General features: G+C 51.9%; 1 protein-coding gene across 17 annotated transcripts; it reads left to right on the top strand.

The window, feature by feature from the left end:
- The first annotated feature begins 691 nt into the window (after positions 1-691).
- Positions 692-15,209, top strand: Cpt1c (carnitine palmitoyltransferase 1c). Of its 17 annotated transcripts, none has more exons than XR_015623849.1 (19): positions 692-925; positions 1,617-1,771; positions 2,396-2,535; positions 4,897-5,068; positions 5,574-5,675; positions 5,751-5,888; positions 8,437-8,511; positions 8,659-8,766; positions 8,853-8,937; positions 9,500-9,695; positions 9,801-9,983; positions 10,683-10,788; positions 11,827-11,943; positions 12,375-12,539; positions 13,055-13,184; positions 13,771-13,923; positions 14,436-14,549; positions 14,667-14,759; positions 14,900-15,209. XR_015623849.1 is itself a non-coding variant. In XM_087555920.1 (19 exons), exons 2-19 carry the CDS (start codon positions 1,631-1,633, stop codon positions 15,080-15,082), a joined length of 2,409 nt encoding a protein of 802 aa, XP_087412046.1. In that variant the 5' UTR covers positions 692-925; positions 1,617-1,630; the 3' UTR covers positions 15,083-15,209. The 17 variants fall into 17 exon arrangements, 11 of the variants coding, with proteins under 11 accessions (XP_087412046.1, XP_087412097.1, XP_087412057.1 ...); XR_015623851.1 differs by having other exon boundaries at positions 12,375-12,543; XR_015623848.1 differs by having other exon boundaries at positions 8,656-8,766.
- The last annotated feature ends 968 nt before the right edge of the window (positions 15,210-16,177 follow it).

The raw sequence follows: 16,177 nt of genomic DNA, 5'->3' as shown, positions 1-16,177 counted from the left end.
TGAGCAGACCTGAATGCCCTTGGACAAGACACCTGTTTGATCTGGCTTCCCACCCTGTTCCTGATGCATTGACTCTTCAGCCACACTAGCTAGCTTCCTGGATCCTGCTAGAACTTCCGGTCTGACCCTGCCACCTCCTAACCTAAGGAAACCTGAGCCCTAGGACCTTCACAGATCCCTACCTGCAGTGAAGAGACCTGGATACTGCCCTTCTTTCTGGGTGACAATGGGCTGTCCTGGGGTGGACCCAAAAGAACACCAGATCCATCGTGGACCGAATATGAAATCCCAGAGTGGAATAAAGCAGACTGTTGTGTTTGTGTGTATCTATGCATCCTGCACCGTCCCTCTGTCTAGCTGGGATCTCCCCAGTGGCACCTGTTTCATGAGCCTCTTTGTAAGCCTGCTGTGGATGGTTCTGACCTGTCAGCCTGAGAAGCATCTCCCAAGATGTGTTCCAGCAGATATACAGCGACAAGCATAACATGATGCTGTACCTAAAAGAGGGCAGGGAGGGAGGCCAAGGCTGTTCTAGTTTCTTGAACAAACAAAAGGAAAAGAAAGGAGGAAAAAAAAACAAAAAACAAAAAAAACAGGCTTAGGGTAAGAGGGTTGGACGCTAGGACTCCGAAGGGGCGGGGAGAGAATGCGGAGGGATTGGAAAGGGGCAGGGACTGAACGCGGAGGGATCAGAGGAGGCGGGGATAAAACCTAGGACCTGAACACCCAGTTCAGGGAACGAGGAGGTGCCCGCAAGGTGGCTCTGGGTTTCGGGATAACAGCCAAAGACGGTTGATCAGTTCGTGGATTCATTACACGGGGATTAGATGTATGTACAAGGGAAACAGTAGTGGACTCAAAACTGGGGGACGGAGGTCTATATGGAATTGACCCCAGGAACCGCAGCTGCTTACCTCTGACCGGTGTAAGTACTAGTACCGGGTATAGGAGGGGCTATGGGCCTTGTGTTGGGGCAGACAAGTGGGGCTTCTCCATCACTTGTCCTGGACATGCCTCCGCTCGTCACCAGCATCCCTCGATGCCGGGCATGCGCAGTAGGATGCTTCCTCTTTCATCCCTCTCCAGACCCCATGGTGGAAGGGAACCCATATGTGTTTGCCTTGCAATTGGAAATGAACAGTGCCACCGTCGGCAAATGTTCATTTCCCTATGGGTCTAAAAACTAGTACGTTAAAAAGAAAAAAAGCGAAAAAATAGTGTGCTTTATTTGAACTGAGCCTGCATCAATTTCCCTCTCCCATCCTGAATACTGAGCAATGAATTCTCAGTAATACAGGTCTCAAGGTTGCTCTCCAGCCTTAATTCTTTCAGAGATCCCCAATTAAATGAATTCCTGTCCCAAACAGTGAGCTGCAGCACCCTTCAGGTTCTTGGAGCAGCTTATGCGGTCCCGCTGTGGGGAGGAAGGGATAGAGTATGAGAGAGGGGGCTGGGGTCTAGACTTCTCCGGGCCTGGAATCCTCCACCCCACACACACCCGAGAGTAGAAGCAAAGTCTGCATAGGTGGGTCCAAGGGAGAAGGACCAAGTTCTGGACTCGTGGATCTGAGAGGAGGCACGAGGTCCTGAAGAATGACTCTCTGCCTTTCTCCTAGGGGTCCCAGGGAACATGGCTGAGGCACACCAGGCCTCGAGCTTGCTGTCTTCACTCAGTTCCGACGGGGCAGAAGTGGAGCTCAGCTCCTCAGTGTGGCAGGAGATTTACCTCTCTGCCCTACGCTCCTGGAAAAGGAATCTCTGGCGTGTCTGGGTGAGGAGAGCTATTGGCTGATTTCCTTCTGGGGAACCAGGTACCTGCTTCTGGGATTTCTGAAACCCACTTCTGAAGATCTGGGTGTCCAGTCTCAGGCTACTGTTAACTATGGCTTCCTCTGGGATGCTCTGTACTGACCTGACCCGCTCTGCTCCTGACTCACCTCACCCCTGCTGCACTCCCCATGCAGCTCCTCCCCCAACAACTTCCAGTATAGTCTCCTTATCTTGGATTTATTTATTTGTTTACTTACTGACTTATTGGTGCCAAGGTTCAGAACCCAGGGTTTTGAGCAGTCTAGGACAGCTTGAATGAACTCTCACCCCCAACCCCAACCCCTGTACTGGTAGGTTCCAGGAGACTTCCCTACCACCAAGCCATACCTCCCTCCACTAACTAACTCTCCACAGGGTGGACTCTAGGAGAGACTCTTTCCCAGCCTCAGCCCCTCACTGGGGAGTAGACAAAGGCTATACCATGCCCCCAACTCCTTACTAAATACATTCAGTAAAAGGAGCCCTGAGCGCTGCCCGCATCCAAGACCCTGTAAACTGCTGCGAGTGAGACCGAGCATGTGCTCAGAGGGAACGTAGGACTGAAGATGCCCTTTTCTCAACACAGAATGACTTTCTTGCTGGTGTGGTCCCGGCAACGCCCCTCAGCTGGCTTTTCCTCTTCAGTACAATCCAGCTTGCTTGTCTCCTCCAGCTGGACCCTTCCCTAGGACTGATGGAGAAGATTAAAGAGTTGCTGCCAGACTGGTGAGAACCTTCCTCCTCGAGCCAGTCACAGCCCTAACCCCTACCAAGACACTCTGTGTGCTTTGTCTGTCAAAGAAATGTAATTTCTGGGTGTGGCGGTGCATAAGCCTTGAATCCCAGCCGTGGGGAGGCAGAGGCAGGAGAATCTGGTCTATAGTGAGTTCCAGGATAGACATGGATGTTACTCAGACAAACCCTGATTTGGAAAAACAACAACACCAAAAACAAAACAAAAAACCAAAAAACAAAAAATCAAAAATCTAATTTCTGGAGCTTACTTTATGACTGTTAATAGAGGTACAGTCAAAAAGGGAGGGGTGGGGGGTTGGGGATTTAGCTCAGCGAGCGCAAGGCCCTGGGTTCGGTCCCCAGCTCCGAAAAAAAGGAAAAAAAAAAAAAAAGGGAGGGGGTGGGGGAGCTTCATCTCTTTCACTTCATAGCTTCATTTACCTATTTTTGATTTTTTTTAAAGATTTATTTATTTATTATATATAAGTACACTGTAGCTGTCTTTAGATACACTAGAAGAGGGCATCAGATCCCATTACAGATGGTTGTGAGCTACCATGTGGTTGCTGGGAATTGAACTCAGGACCTCTGGAAGAGCAGTCGGGCGCTCTTAACCGCTGAGCCATCTCTCCAGCCCCTATTTTTGATTTTTGAGACAGGGTTTCCCTGTGTAGCTTTGTCGGTCCTGGAACTCACTCTGTAGACCAGGCTGGCCTCGGACTCAGAGATCTGCCTGCCTCTGCCTTCCAAGTGCTTGGATTAAAGGAGTGCACCACCATGTCCAACTTTCTTTCTTTCCTTTCTTTCTTCCTTCCTTCCCTCTTTTGGAGATAGCATCTCTTTCTGTATGTAGCACTAGCTGTAATGGAACTTATGTGGAGAGCATAGCCTGGGACTCACAGAGATCCACCTCCCTCTACCTCCCAAGACCTGAGTGCCACATGAGGTTTTCAGGATTACCAAGCTCTTCTTATACTCAGTTCTGACCTGAGTCAGGGGTCAGGAATGGTGGCTCACCAAGTAAGCATTCATCCCAGCAGAGGCAGGGGTTACATGGGAAGATCCTTTCTCTTTTTTTTTTTTTCGGAGCTGGGGACCGAACCCAGGGCCTTGCGCTTCCTAGGCAAGCGCTCTACCACTGAGCTAAATCCCCAACCCCGGGAAGATCCTTTCTCAAAACACAAAACAAGGGTTGGGGATTTAGCTCAGTGGTAGAGCGCTTGCCTAGCAAGCGCAAGGCCCTGCATTCGGTCCTCAGCTCCGGGGGGGAAAAAACAAACAAACAAACAAACAAACAAACAACCCCACAAAACAAAAACAAAAGCAATGTTTCCAGCCAGGTACATGCCTATAACCTGGCATTTGGGAGGACCAGGCAGAGATGTGCAAGGATGAAGCCATCCTGGAATACAAACCAAGATCCTGTGTCACACCAAACAGCCAAAGCAAACATTGTCACCTTTATGTAGGGCCTGGAAACCAGGCAGGGATTGGTGTGCTAAGTCCCAGGAGGTAGGCCAGTCTTTCTTGGAAGAAGCAGATTTTCTGGACAAGGCAGAGCCCAGATTAGACGGGGAAACTCCTAGAAGGACATGACTTATTCATGACCCAGTCTATCGGGGCATCCTACGGAGGAGTTGCAGTGATGTGCCCATAGTCTGAAACCGGAAGCCCATGTGGGAGGGATTGTCACAAGGCTAAGCTCTGGGCTTCCTCCACCACACCGAACTCATTGGTTTCCCGGTTTGCTTACTTATTATTTATTTTTATTTATTTTATTTATTTATTTTCTGGTCTTTCGAGACAAGGTTTCTTAGTGAAGCCCTTGCTGTCCTAGAACTCTGTAGACCAGGCTGGCCTCAAACTCACAGAGTTCACCTCTGACTCCTGAGTGCCGCCGCGATTAAAGACGGCATGGCTGAAAGTCGTGAATGTATGTATGTATACATTTCTTTATGGCAGGGTTTCATGTAACCTAGGCTGTCCTCCATTTCACAATGTAGCCAAGGTAGCCAAGGACGGGCTTTAACTCCTCCGGCTTTAACTCCTCCTCCTCCTGCCTCCCAGGGCTGGTATTTTAGGCTCGCCAGCACAGTACTCCCAGCTTATGAATCACACACAGGGCATTCGCATGCTAGGCAAGCACTCTACCCTGGTGTCCCCTCTGGTCCCAGGAAAGCGATTTTAGGAGCTTGGTGCCTCCATAAGGGTGGTCATGGGCAACAGAGGGACACACCCACTTTATCAGGTAAATAAATATGTCTGTCAAATGTGATTGTCCCCAGTGCGCATCCTGCAGACTCGGTCCACTTAACAGCTTCAGGGGCACCCTTTTATTTATTTCTCTCCCAGGGGCGGACAGCACCACCAGCTCCAGGGGCTCCTGGCAGCAGCAGTCTTTGCCTCGTGTTTGTGGGGAACCCTGATCTTCACACTTCATGTGGCTCTGAGGCTCCTGCTGTCCCACCACGGCTGGCTTCTGGAACCTCATGGCACCATGTCCTCACCCACGAAGACCTGGCTGGTATGTGAGGATCTAGACTCCCAGAACAAACGTGTGGCTGTCTCTTTCTGGGTCTGGTCCACCACCACTCCTGTCTCTGTGTTCATAACCCCAGTTCCCCACCCCGTTCTCTCTGGGACTCTCTGTCCATCTCTGTCTTTGGATCTCTGTTGCTTTCTCTCTGGGTTTGTCTCCCGCTTTGTCCCCAGTTGTCTCCCTCTTCTCATGCTGTCTTCCTGTATCCCCTCCACACATTGTACATCATCTCTGTCCTCTGGGTCAGTGCATTCCCCTCCTCCCTCCCCGCCCCCCCTCTCACGGTCACCTCTGTCCTCTCATCCTGTTCTTCACTCTGTCTCTACTTCTCTCCCCTTAATTATCTCCATCCTCCTTTTCCCCTCCCCCATCCATCATCTTGTCCTCTCTCCTCCATCCAAACCCCCTTCATTTCCTTACTCCCTCTCCCTACATCATCTTCGTCTTCCCTCCTCCTTGCCCCAACTGGGTCCTCTCCTCTGTCCCGCAGGCATTGGTCAGAATCTTTTCGGGGAGGCACCCGAGGCTCTTCAGCTTTCAACGTGCGCTCCCGCGGCAGCCAGTGCCCGGAGCGCAAGAGACCGTGCGCAAGGTGGGCGTGCCCTGGGGCGGGGCGGTCTCGGGCAGGCGGCGGGGCCTTGACGCTCCTGTCCTTGTTTGCTTGTAGTACCTAGAGTCCATGCGCCCTGTGCTCCGAGACGACGCTTTCGACAGCGTTGTGGCGCTGGCAAACGACTTCCTGAGGTTGCAGGCGCCACGACTCCAGCTCTATTTGCAACTCAAGTCCTGGTGCGCTTCCAACTACGTGAGTTCGGGGCCCAGCCCGGCCCTGCAGTGATTGGCCCACCCGTCCTGTGGTGATTGGCCCGCCCTAACCATGCCCCTACCACGATTGGCCTGTCCAAGTGATTGGCCTGCCCCAGCCCTGCTTGTGACTTGCAGGATAATGGAATTTCAGTAAGTAGCCCCTCCTCCGTACTCAGCCCCTCCCTGTTGTCACCCAAATTGCAATAACTTCAGGATCTGAGTTTGAGTCACACTACTTGTATTAGGACCAGAATTCCAACATGAATCCGTCCACCATTTCCAGCTCGCGGACGGCTTCCTAGATGGGTGGTGGTTAGCTAGTTTGGGAGCTAGGCCCATGGCTGCACTTTTGAGTTGAGCTCCTTAAGAAATTGAGGTACAGGGGTTGGGGATTTAGCTCAGTGGTAGAGCGCTTGCCTAGAAAGCGCAAGGCCCTGGGTTCGGTCCCCAGCTCCAAAAAAAAAAAGAAAAAAGAAACTGAGGTACAGAATGAGTCACATGAATCAGGAATGCCAGCCTTGGCTAACGTAGGAAACTGGAGAAGGGTGACAGGCAACGGGCATTTGAGAGGTGGTGAAGAAGCAAGATGGAGCTATAAATATCTCAGAGGTAGGCAGAGAGCCTGAATGTGAACTGAACTTGTCCAGTTAGCAGGACTTAGGAGAAATGGAAGAGGCAAATGTAAACAAATATGGAAAGGGGGCTTCACTTTGGTCAGAACACAGGCGTGCAAGGATGGGAAAGCTCGAGCGATAGGTTTTCCCAGGAATGTAGTAGGGAGCTGGAAAGATTTAGAACAGGACAGGGCGTGTAGGATGGCCTGGAGATGGAAGGTTAGAAAGGAAGCTGAGGATTGCAGCAGCCAGCAGACACTTAAATTATTAATGCAAGCATTGGGCTTGCCTGGGGCTGGTAGCACATGGTTTTAACAGGGGCAGGAAAAGGAAAGAGGGTCTGGGGTGGGGCACCCCGGGTTAGTGTTAAGTGCCTTCAAGGGTTGGAGAAAACCAGACAGACTTTAGTGATCTACTTTTTTTTTTTTTAAAGATTTATTTTATTTATATGAGTACAATTTTCAGACATACAACAAGAGGGCATCAGATCCCATTACAGATGGTTGTGAGCCACCATGTGGTTGCTGGGAATTGAACTCAGGACCTCTAGAAGAGCAGTCAGTGCTCTTAACCACTGAGCCATCTCTCCAGCCCTAGTAGTCTACTTTTGTTCCCTTTTTCTGCATGCTCTTAGGCCCGATTCTGCCCTTTTTTTGTTGTTGTTGTTGTTTGTTTGTTTGTTTTTTTCTTTGGAGCTGGGGACCGAACCCAAGGCCTTGCACTTGCTAGGCAAGCGCCCTACCACTGAGCTAAATCCCCAACCCCTGATTCTGCCCTTTTAAAAGTATATGCAGGGACCTGGGTTTGATTTCCAGGACCCACACGGTGGTTCAGAAGCCTCTGTAATTTCAGTTACAAAGGATCTGATTCCTTCTTCTGGCCTTGGGGTGCTGTCGGTACACAGACATTCATGCATAAGAAACACCCAAGCACATAAACAATCTTAACCTTGGGGAATGGCCCAGTTGGAAGAAACACCACACCCAGTATGTGGTAGGCAAGCCCTCCAGCAAGCAAGAGATACCCAGAGCCCTCAGAACTGTGTGTTGATGCTCATCGTGTCCATAAATGTGTACCTTACTGTTTTGTGTCTGTGTGTGTAATGTGTGTGTGTGTGTATGTTCGTGCAGGTGTGCATCCATGTTCGAATGTACACATACACAAATATGTGTGTGCATGAGCGTGCCGTGCAGAGGTCCTCGGGGCACCCTACAGTTGTGTTTTGTTTGTTTGTTTGAAGATACTTCTTTTTGTTTTTACTTTGTGTGTATAGGTGATTGCATGTTTGTATATGTAGATGTGTCACATACATGCATTACCCACGGAAGCCAGAAGAGGGTAGAGGATCGGATGGATCCCCTGTAGCTGGAGTTATATGCAGTTGTGAACTGCCATGTGGGTGTTGGGAACAAACCCAGGTCCACGACAAGAGCAGCTCTTAACTCCTGAGCCGTCTCCCCAGCTCCATCTAGTTTTTTGAAACAGGGTCCCTCACTGAGACGTGGGGTGTGCTGATTGGGTAGGGCGTCTGGCCAGCAGGCCCCAGCAATTCTCCCTTCCTCCACAGCACTGAGATTATGAGTGTGACCCACAACACCTGGCTTTTCTCTGGGCCCTGAGGATCTGACTGGGGTGCTCATGCTTGCAAGGCAAGCACTTGCCCACTGAGCCATCTCCCCGGTGCCTTTACTCTCTAGTTAATGGTTATGTAATATTCCATAACTTGAGGGTAGCAGGTGTTAATGAACTAATCCTTCATCCTCGACGGACTTACAGGTTATTGCTGGTTGTTAACCAGAACCAATCCCCCCGCACCCCCAAGATCCTTTCTGCCCATGTGACACAGGAACGTCTGCAGGCTCCCTGGTCACACCATCCTTCTCCCTCAGGGTCTCAGCCACCCGAGCTGAGCCTCTCTGATTCTCCTCGCAGGTCAGCGACTGGTGGGAAGAGTTTGTGTACCTGCGTTCTCGAGGCTCGCTGGTTAATAGCACCTACTACATGATGGTGAGGAGGGAGAGGCAGGCAGGGGGTGGCAGGGGCCTTGTGGCCTTGGCGACCCATGACATCAGTGCAGAGCGCTGGCTGGGGCCCCCATCAGGGACAAGCATGGCCTCAGTATATTTTGTGTTCCCTCCCTTTGCCACCAAGCAGGATTTTCTGTATGTCACCCCCACACCACTGCAGGCAGCCCGTGCGGGCAATGCCGTGCATACCCTGCTCCTGTATCGCCACCTTCTGAACCGGCAGGAGATCCCACCGGTAAGGCAGATCCCGTGGCTTGGGGATGGAGGTACAGGGAGCTGCAGAGGGCCGAGCCTGGCTCAGGAGCCCCTGGCCTCCTGCAGACCTTGCTGATGGGGATGCGCCCCTTGTGCTCCGCCCAGTACGAGAGGATGTTCAACACTACACGGATTCCAGGGGTGGAAAAAGGTGAGGATAACCCCCTACTCAGTCCTTGTCCCTTCCTGCACTGGGCAGAGGGCAAGAGCAGGTCTCTAGCCAGTCTGTGTGGGTCTCTCCCCTGATTGTGATGCTTCCTCTGTGGCCTCAGGAAATCATTGTCCCCTCTGAGCCTTAGCTTCTTCAACAGTGAAACATGGGTATCTGAGTTGACATAAAATTAAAGATAGCTTAAGGTGGAGCAAGCCAGGAAGCCTCTCATTTTGTGTGAGTACCCCGTAGCTGCCTTCAGACACAGCAGAAGAGGGCAGCTGATCCCTTGGCTGTGAGCCACCAAGTTGTTGCTGGGAATTAACCTCAGGACCTCTGGAAGTGCTCCTAAACACTGAGCCATCTCTCCACCCCAATTTTTAGCATTTTTATTAACATTATTTATTTAATGTATATTGAGTATATATAATATAATGTATAATGAGTACACCATAGCTGTCTTAAGACACACCAGAAGAGGGCGCCAGATCGCATTGTAGATGGCTGTGGATCTTATAATGTAGCCTCGTTCCACCTTCGTGTTCTCCCCATACTCTTCCAGACTACCTTTGTCACCTCCAAGACAGCCAACATGTGGCTGTCTTCCACCAGGGCAGATTCTTCCGTGTAGGGACCCACTCTTCCAATGGCCTGCTGTCCCCACGGGCCCTGGAACAGCAGTTCCAGTACATCCTGGATGACCCCTCCCCAGCCTGTCCCCTTGAGGAACATCTAGCTGCTTTGACTGCCGCTCCCAGGTGAGGGTCGGTTACCTGTGGTTGCAAGGGGCAAGCAGGGCTCCAGGGAACAGGCTGGGCAGGGTAGAGGGGCCAGCTGGGTTCAGGCCTATCCCACTCGGACAGGAGTATGTGGGCCCAGGTACGTGAGTCTGTGAAGACCCATGCGGCCACTGCCCTGGAGACTGTGGAAGGGGCTGCCTTCTTTGTGTCCCTGGATTCTGAGCCCGCGGGACTGACCAGAGAGAACCCCGCAGCTTCCCTGGACACCTATGCCCACACTCTGCTGACTGGCCAAGGCCATGACCGGTGAGTCGACCCCCCTACAATACCACCCACATGCTTTTGGAGAACTAGGGCTTCTCCACAGGAGACAGCCAGACCCCACACCTCAGCAGCTAGATCCAGAGCTCACCTATATCTTACAACCCCCAAAACAGTTCATTAGAAGTAAGAGACCGCTAACCCAGAGAACTGATCTGCTCAAGACCCCAGACTCTGATCACCCGATACTCATTTTGTGTCAGCAAACCTAGCTAGTTGAGCCCAGCAGAAATTCGTTGAGTTTCAGCAGTCGTATAGATTCTACAGCCTGAACAGAGCAGAGTTTCACTAACTGATATTCCACCTTTGGACTTCTAGTTACTGCTCAAGATCAACTGCTCCACTGAGCTGTGGTCGCTTTAGGGAGTGAGGCCCCGTGATGGAGGATTATTTAGCTATAACAACAGACCCAAGATTGAGGGTCTATTCCCAGCACCCCCAGAGCTGACTTCCGAGAAAAATAAAACCAAAAAAAGCAGTTCCCTAAATCTGACACCCATGTGTCTGAAGTCAGCTCTGATCAGCAGCACTCCCAGAGGCCCCCTGGGCTGGCACACCCCCCCCCCCCCGCTGATTGCCCTGCCCCATCCTCACCCAGAAGCACACCCCCCACACTGGAATTCCCATGGGTGCTCACATTCTCCTCCCTGGCTCTCTGGTGACCCACCCAAACTTTTTCTGCAGTTGGTTTGACAAATCCTTCACCCTCATCGTCTTCTCCAACGGGAAGCTGGGCCTCAGCGTGGAGCACTCATGGGCTGACTGCCCTGTCGCGGGACATTTATGGGAGGTGCGCTGGGGACCCTGTCCAAAGACTAACCCTGAAGGACCTTAGAATAGAGACATACAGAATCAGAGAAGAGCCCAGCAGAGAATGGGGCTTGCTGTGATGACCTGCCTGGGGTGGGTGTGTCACTGAGGCTCAAAGAAAGGAAAGTGACTTTCAAGGGTCACACAGAAAGAAGGCACAGTGACAGCAAACCTAGAGCCTGTAACCTGTAACACCACCCCCACCCCCACCCATGCACATGCAAAGAGAGAGCGAGACAGACAGACAGACAGACACACACACACATACACGGGATGCTCTAACACAGACTCTCACAGGATATAGCACACATACACACTCATGCACATACACATACACTTACACTGGCACACACACACAGAGTGTTGTAGCACACATCTGTAATCTAAATACTTGGGGTTGGGGATTTAGCTCAGTGGTAGAGCGCTTGCCTAGCAAGCGCAAGGCCCTGGGTTCGGTCCCCAGCTCCGGAAAAACAAAACAAAACAAAACAAACAAACAAACAAACAAAAAGAACTAAATACTTGGAAGGCAGGAGGCTTTTAGTTAGAGGCCAACCTGGGCTATAGGCCAGCCTGGGCTACAGACCAGCCAGTCTGTTGCAAAAGGAAACAAAGCTGGCTTTGGGCTCAACTAGTGGACTTGTGCAGTCCTGGGTTTTATCCCCAGCAGCATGTAAGATGGCCGTGGTGCTGCTGCCTGTTGTGTTCCAGCACATAGGAGGTGGAGGCGAGAAGATCAGAGTCCAGAATCACTGTCAACTACACAGTAAATTCCAGGCTAGCCTAGACTACATTAGACCCTATTTTAAAGTGAAACCAAAAAGGGTTATAAGGCAGCTGAGAGAGGTAAAAACGTGAGCCCAGAAGGCTAAGCAGCAGGTACGTGCTCAGTGGGAACCTAGAACATCCCACCACATTGGGTTCTGCGGCTCAGATTCAACCACACGGGGCCCTACTACAGCTGTCTCCACAGTGGCTTCAGTCCAGAAGAGGAAACAAATGACACTTTCGTCCCCAGTTCACCCTGGCCACAGAGTGCTTCCAGTTGGGATATGCCACAGATGGCCACTGTAAGGGGCACCCCGACCCTGCCCTGCCGAAGCCCCAGCGCCTGCAGTGGGACCTTCCAAAGCAGGTAAGGGTGGGCTCTGGGACTCCCCTTTAAGTCCCTCGCCTTACCCTGAAGTCATCCCTGTGCCAATTTTCATATCACACCAAGGGTACCCACGGCCTAGAGTCCCACAGTATCCCCAACACCTCTTCTCCTACTCACCTCCATTCCCTGCATCTTGTCTCTCAGGTGGACCTGTCCCAGTAACCATAGCCCTGTCCAGCTCCATGCCCGGTCCCTTCAAACCTCTTCAAGCTTGCTTGCATCTCAGTTCTTCATCTAAATTGAACCGCACTCCCTCACTTGTCCTCACCCTAGCATAACCTCTTCCTTTCCCTTCTGCCCCACCCCATCTAATTGCATCTTTGCCCCCCACCCCTTCCAGACCCTTGCCTGAGCTCTGCCACTACAGTGCATGCTAACAGCAGACATTCTCCTACCTCCTTCTCTGGCAGATCCAGCCGTCCATCTCTCTGGCCCTGAGGGGAGCCAAGACCTTGTCTGGCAATATTGACTGCCATGTCTTCCCCTTCTTCCACTTCGGCAAGAGCTTCATCAAAGGCTGTCATGTCTCTTCAGACAGTTTCATCCAGCTGGTCCTGCAGCTGGCCCACTTCCGGGTCAGTGCCTGCTCCCTCAGAGTCTCCAGCACCCACCTCTTCACCTACCTCCTCAGGGTCTCTTTCTTGTCTTGTGACACTATGGGTCATCTGCTCATCCATTTTATGGGTCACTCATTGTTTAAGATCAACCTTTAAGGGACTTGTAGCGGATTGTGGGGTGTGTGCAGGGTCTCACTGTGTATCCCTGGCTGACCTAAACTCAAGAGAGATCTACCTGCCTCTACCTTCCAAGTGCTAGGACTAAAGACATGGACAACCAAGCCCGGTAGGTCAGTCATCTTAACATAGGTTGGCCAACTTGTTGTGAATCAGCCATTTTATTCTGGGTCATTCATCCTGTGTGGGTCAGCCATCTTGTTGTGGGTCAGCCATTTTGCGAGTCTGTTGTTGTGTTGTGGGTTTGCCATCTTGGTTTCCTTAGTTTTAAGCAGAATGAGGTTGGTCTCCATCAGGACTACAAAGACATCCCAAGGCTAGCTGACAGGTTCCTCTTCTCCTTTCCCCCAGGACAGGGGTCAATTCTGCCTGACTTATGAATCAGCCATGACCCGACTGTTTCTGGAAGGCAGGACGGAGACGGTGAGGTCTTGCACTAGAGAGGCCTGCCAATTTGTGAGAGCCATGGAAAACAAGGAGAGGACAGTGAGTGTCGGCCTCATGGAGGTTTCCATCGTGGCCAGGATCTGGGAGGGGCATCCACAACAAGGGACCAACCAGCTCTGACCATGGGATTCAAAATGAAGGATTATCATAGACTAGGAGAATGTGTTCCCGGCTTTAGTGGGGACGACACACAGTACTGGGGACCACTTTGCAGAAAGTACTGCTTCTACTCTGTTGCTCTCCTCACTTCAGCCACTGTGACACTGTGCGACCATGACCTTCGTCTACATCATACCTCAAATTATTTATAGCCTCTGCTCTAAACAATTCTGCCGCCCCTTCCCTCCACCCCCGTTTGCAAACCTTTCATCTCTCTCACCTGTGAGATGCTGTGGCTTACTAGAGGACCTAAAGGTCCTAATGTCAGGCACAGAGCATTCCTAGCTGTGTGACCCTGGACAAGTTACTTTCTCTCTCTGAACCCATTTCCTCTCTGCAAAGTGGGAAAGATATCCCTACCTTGTAGGCATCTTGGAAGCTGACTTGAGACCAGATATAATCCAGATCCTCAAAGTAAGCCCACTTCCTGTCTTTCCATGACCTTTGACTGCCCTGGGGGACCTAGGACCAACAGTGCCTTGCCCTGTTCCGGGAAGCCGTGGACAAGCACCAGGCCCTGCTGAAGGCAGCAATGAGTGGGCAAGGGATCGACCGTCACCTCTTCGCACTGTACATCATGTCCCGGCTTCTCCACATGCAGTCGCCCTTCCTGACCCAGGTCAGGAAAATGGGTAGGAGGAGAAGGAAGCCAGGAGGGTGATGAAATGGCCAAGCCAAGTCTGGGGTCAGGGTGCTGAGAGGGAAGAGGGGTTCAGCAGTAGAGAGCATCAGTCTAGAATCCCCCACTGGAGGTCTAAGGGCTTGGCTGGGTGGTATTGCCCCCGCCTGGCGTGCTACAGGAAGGGCTGAGTGGTGGTGGTGGTGGCCCAGGCCTTTAATCCCAGCCTTCGGGAAACAGAGACAGGCAGATTTCTGAGTTTAAAGTCAGCCTGGCATCCTGGTCTAGAGAGGTCCAGGGTAGCTAGAGCTACACTGAGACCCTGGGGGTGGCGGGGTGGGACAGAAAGAGCAGAGTGGAAAGGAAAGCATGGGAAAGGGGCGTGGTTAGTTGGGAGGGGGCATGGTCAGAGGAAAGCCACTGATTTTGGAGGGATTGGCATAGGAGGAGGTCAGGCTTGCAGTGAAGGAAAGGAATTCTTTTCTGCTCATGAGACCGCCTGCTACCCTCAGGTCCAGTCGCAGCAATGGCTTCTGTCTACCAGCCAGATCCCTGTGCAGCAGACACACCTGTTCGATGTCCACAATTACCCGGATTATGTTTCCTCTGGAGGTGGATTTGGGCCTGTGAGTGAACTGGATTGGGTCCAGCCTCTGGACATCTGGGGAGGGAGCGGTGGGGACTCGTGCCCTGCGGGTGTGGAGGACAGGCTGGTATCGGCTGGCTTCACTCTTCCTCTCCAGGCCCATGACCATGGGTATGGCGTCTCGTATATCTTCATGGGGGAAAACGCAATCAGCTTCCACATCTCCAGCAAGCAATCAAGCACAGAAACAGTAAGAGGAACTTGAGTGCCTTCCTCCTCTCTCTCTAAATTCTGGGACTGAGCCCTTCAGACCCCAGGGGTCCCTGATCTAGCCTCCTCCTCAGACCTGTCTCCCAGGGCTCCCCCAGCTCCTCTTTTGCTACTCTGCAGGACTCACACCGGCTGGGGCAGCACATTGAAGATGCCCTGTTGGATGTAGCCTCCCTGTTCCAGGCTGGACAGCAATTCAAGCGCCAGTTCACAGGGCTCGGGGAGAGTTCAGGTTGGAAATACAGCAATCTCTCCTGTAAGACTGTGGACCCCAATATCCCCAAATCCTCCACCAACTTGTGAGCCCCTCAGCAGGGAGCTGGTCTCCCTCAGGAAGGAGGGCATTGCTCCCAGGACTTGGCTGGCGCAGACAGGGGTATTGGGGATCCCCACACCCTCCTGGTAATAAAGATGGGAGTTGGATGCAGTATCCACTGTACTCTTCTGCGAGGCATGGGTGGAGTGGGGGGATGGGGCACCCCTTTCACCCCAACTTGGCTTCCCAGTTGTCTTCACCTTAACCACAGCCCACACCACCACTTGAGCAGGCTCCATTTCAACTCCCTGGCCAGACCAGATCAGCTCCTCACACTCAATGAGCCCCGTGCCTGTCACCCAATACTAAAGGCCCATCAGACCATCTCCAAACTAAAGGATTGAGGCAGGGTGTCCTGCTCAGGCAGGCTGCTCTTGACCCTCCTGTGTCTGCCTCCCAGCTGCTGGCTGTACCACTGTATCCTACTATTGAAAATTAACTCAAGAGGTAGGAGGATGCTGAGTTCTGGGCTAGCCTGAGCTACATAGCAAGTGTGCATGGGGGGGCTTGGCAGGGAGATCTCTGAGTTCGAAGCTAGCCTCATCTAGTTCCAGAACTAGAGAAACCAAAGCAAACCAGAACCAAAACCAGTGACAGGGCTTTCCTCTTAATCAAATGCCTCCGAGAATTAGTGGGTCATCATTTTACCAGCCTCATCTGCAAAATGGAGTGAAGGACTTGGAAGACTGAGGGCCAGCAAAACTGCAGGACTCTGTCACACAGCCTTCAGGACATAATCTCTTCTTCTTCTGCTCTTCTTCCTCCCTCCTCTGCCTTTTCTTTTCCCCCTTCCCCCTCTTCCCTTTCTCTTGGTTTAAAGTTCGTTTACTTTATGTGGATCAGTGCTTTGTGTGCACTCTGTGCAGTGTACATTCGGTGCCAGCAGAGGGCGGCAGATCCCCTCTAACTGGAGTATTGTGAGCAGGCACGTGGGTGTTTGGAACCTGGGTCCTTTGAAGAGCAGAGCTCTTAACCACTGAACCATCTCTCCAGCCCCTTTGTTCTCTTGAGGTAGAGCCTCATGAAGCACAGGCTAGCTTGGGGTTTCCTGTGACAGGTGCGTTGACAGGTGCATCCTGGGA

Source organism: Rattus norvegicus, chromosome 1, assembly GCF_021556685.1.
Source record: "Rattus norvegicus strain SHRSP/BbbUtx chromosome 1, alternate assembly SHRSP_T2T, whole genome shotgun sequence".
NCBI lineage: Eukaryota > Metazoa > Chordata > Mammalia > Rodentia > Muridae > Rattus > Rattus norvegicus.
The sequence above is the reverse complement of the archived record's forward strand: the minus strand, read 5'-3'. Positions and strand labels throughout refer to the sequence as shown.

What these genes read in the sequence shown, in the direction of transcription:
- Cpt1c (XM_087555920.1), top strand. Translation starts at nt 1,631, where the DNA reads ATGGCTGAGGCACACCAGGCCTCGAGCTTGCTGTCTTCACTCAGTTCC. An exon ending in GATTCCAGGGGTGGAAAAAG is followed by an intron (nt 8,938 to 9,499) that starts GTGAGGATAACC and finishes ATACTCTTCCAG; the next exon opens with ACTACCTTTGTCACCTCCAA. An exon ending in AGCAATCAAGCACAGAAACA is followed by an intron (nt 14,760 to 14,899) that starts GTAAGAGGAACT and finishes GCTACTCTGCAG; the next exon opens with GACTCACACCGGCTGGGGCA.